Source organism: Pinus tabuliformis, chromosome 5_1 (assembly GCF_031772625.1).
Source record: "Pinus tabuliformis cultivar Carrire ecotype Pingquan chromosome 5_1, CPIR1, whole genome shotgun sequence".
Lineage (NCBI taxonomy): Eukaryota > Viridiplantae > Streptophyta > Pinopsida > Pinales > Pinaceae > Pinus > Pinus tabuliformis.
In genome coordinates, this window is record NC_142305.1 from 475801509 (window position 1) to 475804236 (window position 2728).

The 2728-nt window shown below is 42.6% G+C and overlaps 1 protein-coding gene across 1 annotated transcript; it reads left to right on the forward strand.

Moving 5' to 3' along the window:
* Nucleotides 1–433: 433 nt before the first annotated feature.
* Nucleotides 434–2299, forward strand: LOC149165557 (uncharacterized). The gene is made up of 2 exons (XM_089429855.1): nt 434–1267; nt 1553–2299. The coding sequence occupies exons 1-2, from the start codon at nt 434–436 to the stop codon at nt 2297–2299; spliced, it is 1581 nt and encodes a 526-aa protein (XP_089285981.1).
* The last annotated feature ends 429 nt before the right edge of the window (nt 2300–2728 follow it).

Genomic DNA, 2728 nt, shown 5'->3' on the forward strand with positions numbered 1-2728 from the left:
GGTGGGATTCATAAACTGGATCATGGGATGTGTCACAAATGTAAACTTTGCTGTCCTGATTAATGGAGCTGCTTCCCAATTCTTTAGAAGCCAAAGAGGACTGCGCCAAGGATGTCCACTTTCTCCTTTGCTCTTCCTTCTTGCTGCGGAAGGCTTGAGCAGGCTTATGGCAAAGGCAAAACAATCAGGTTTGGTAAAAGGTTTGGAAGTTGCTGTCAACCTGTTTATTACTCACCTGCTCTTTGTTGATGATATCCTTCTCTTTACAAATGGGAACTTAAATGAAATTTTAGAGATTAAGCACATTCTTGATCTGTTCCTAAAGGCTACAGGGCTCCAAATAAATGAGAGGAAGTCACAGCTTATTTTTTGAGGTTTCAATAGACAAGAGGAGAATATGATCGTAGGCCAGCTACCTTTTGGCACTTGTAATATGGAGCAGCCCTTCAAATACCTGGGTTTTTGGCTAAAACCATCTTCTTATAGAAAGCAAGACTGGAATTGGCTAATTGCGAAGATTGAACAAAAAATTTCTCATTGGAGCTTTAAGTGGCTTTCAAGGGCGGGAAGGCTTACCTTGGTAAACGCTGTTCTCCAGGCTATTCCGGTATTCTGGGCTGCTTTGACTTGGATTCCAAAAGGAACTCTTCACAAAATCAAGCAGATTTGTAGTAGATTCTTATGGTCAGGATCAAAGGAAGATTTCGTGCTCCCTTGGGTGGCATGGGACAAGATAGCAAGACCAAAGGACTGGGGTGGTTGGGGTTTGAAAAGCCCCACAGATTTCAGTCTGGCTCTAGCTGCAAAATCGGGTTGGAGGGTTATCACTATGGAAAATCTCTGGACAAAGGTGGTAAGGCGAAAGTACATTGATCCCACTCCACTGGAAGATTGGATTAGAATGCCAAATAAAAAAGGAAGAAGCTGCTCTGTTATTTGGAAAGCCACAACGGAGGCTTTCAAGGTTATTGAACAAGGGCTAGCTTGGAGGGTGGGAATTGGAGAAAATGTTAGGATTGGAAGGGATCCTTGGGTGGGGTGTAGCGAGGGTTTCACTCTTTCCCCTGGTATGCTTAATCACCTGGATGATATGGGTATTAGGAACTTAAGGCAGATTGCAAATTTGGAGCAGGAATCCATTTGGGGACAGGTTTGGAGGTCTGAGGTCGAGATAGGAATCGATCCTGCTTGGAGAGTGGAATGGCAGGCATTCATCCAAGAACTTGGAACATCAAATGTAAGAATCTCGGACAGACCAGATGCTCTGGTCTGGGCACATGCAGAGACAGGCTCATATTCGCCAAAGGCTGGCTATAGCTTACTGATGAAGAATAAAGGCTAGAACCCGCCAGTCTGGTGGTCAAAACCTTTATTTAAGCTAAAGTGTCCAAAAAAAGCAAGAATTTTTTTCTGGTGTGCCTTAAATCATAAGATCCCTACATGGGAAGTCTTGCAAGCCCGCTTCAAACAAGGACCGGGTAGATGCCCTTTGTGTTTCACTGAGTCTGAATCCATCTCACATCTGTTCATCTTTTGCCCCTTTACAAAACAGGTGTGGGCTGAAGTGGAAAGATTGATAAATGTAAAAATCAGATGGGAAGGTGACTGTTTGACCACCGCTTGGGAAAACTGGTGGAATCACTTTCAAGAAAGGAATTTAAGGAATTTACCTCCCATCATCTGCTGGGGTATCTGGCTTGCTAGGAACCGAAGCATCTTCTGCGAGCAGCTGACTCCGGGGACAGCTATTGCCATTCAAAGCAGTGCCATCCTTGAAAGCATTCCTATAAAGGAGGTTTCTACAAACACTACCCCGCGGAAGGAACCATGCATCAGAGAAGGGATCCCGTGGGCTTTTTTTGATGGGGCTGCACAAAATGACTACACGGGGGCCGGGTTGTGTATTCATCTTAGTGGTTCACATTCTCTCAAAGCTTCGGTGGGAATTGGAAGGGGGACAAATAATTTCGCTGAACTCACTGCTCTTAAACTGCTCCTATGTTGGCTTGTTCATAAACATATCCTCACAGTTCAGATTTTCGGTGATTCGCTGAATGTTATAAATTGGGTTTTGGGGAAGCATAGATGTCAGAACTATTTGTTATTGCCATTACTTGAAGAGATCCAATCTTTAAAACAACGGTTTAATGTTTTCACAATTGCTCACATATACAGGGAATTCAATGAGGAAGCGGATAGATTTTCTAAAGAAGGCTTGCGGCAGTCTGTGGGTGTTTGGAGAATAACTGAACAGGAACATGATCAGATCCGTGTGTCGGATCAAGCTCCAAATATATAAATTTTTCCACAAAGGATGCTCTTTTATATGCGCTGGTTTTTTTTCCTGTTAGCGGTTAGAACATGATGACATCATTCTAAACTGATATATTACTCTTATGTTTTTAAAAGCTCTGTTTAAAGAGCGAACTATATGCTGTTTAAACCTTTATCTTTTGATCCTGGGTCGTTTTCCATTTGTATGGAGGCCCAGGAAACTCTGCGGTTTTTTTACTTGAGAGGTCATGCAAAACAGAGATGGTTGTATAAGCCGGGTTCAGTAGAGGTTTTTTAGAGCCCTGTAGAGGCGCTAAATGATCCTATCAGTGGAGTCTCGGCTCCTAAACAGGCAGTCTATGCAGAATGTTAACTCAAAAGCATTGTAACTTTTTTATATCTTATAAGAAAGTTCGTTTTTTTCTTTGGAAAAAAAATATTAGTTGTACATGCA

Excerpts from the sequence above, each read along its gene's own strand:
- LOC149165557 (XM_089429855.1), top strand. The coding sequence starts at position 434 with ATGGAGCAGCCCTTCAAATACCTGGGTTTTTGGCTAAAACCATCTTCT. Across the intron at positions 1,268-1,552 it reads CGGACAGACCAGATGCTCTG|GTGTGGGCTGAAGTGGAAAG; the intron begins GTCTGGGCACAT and ends TTTACAAAACAG.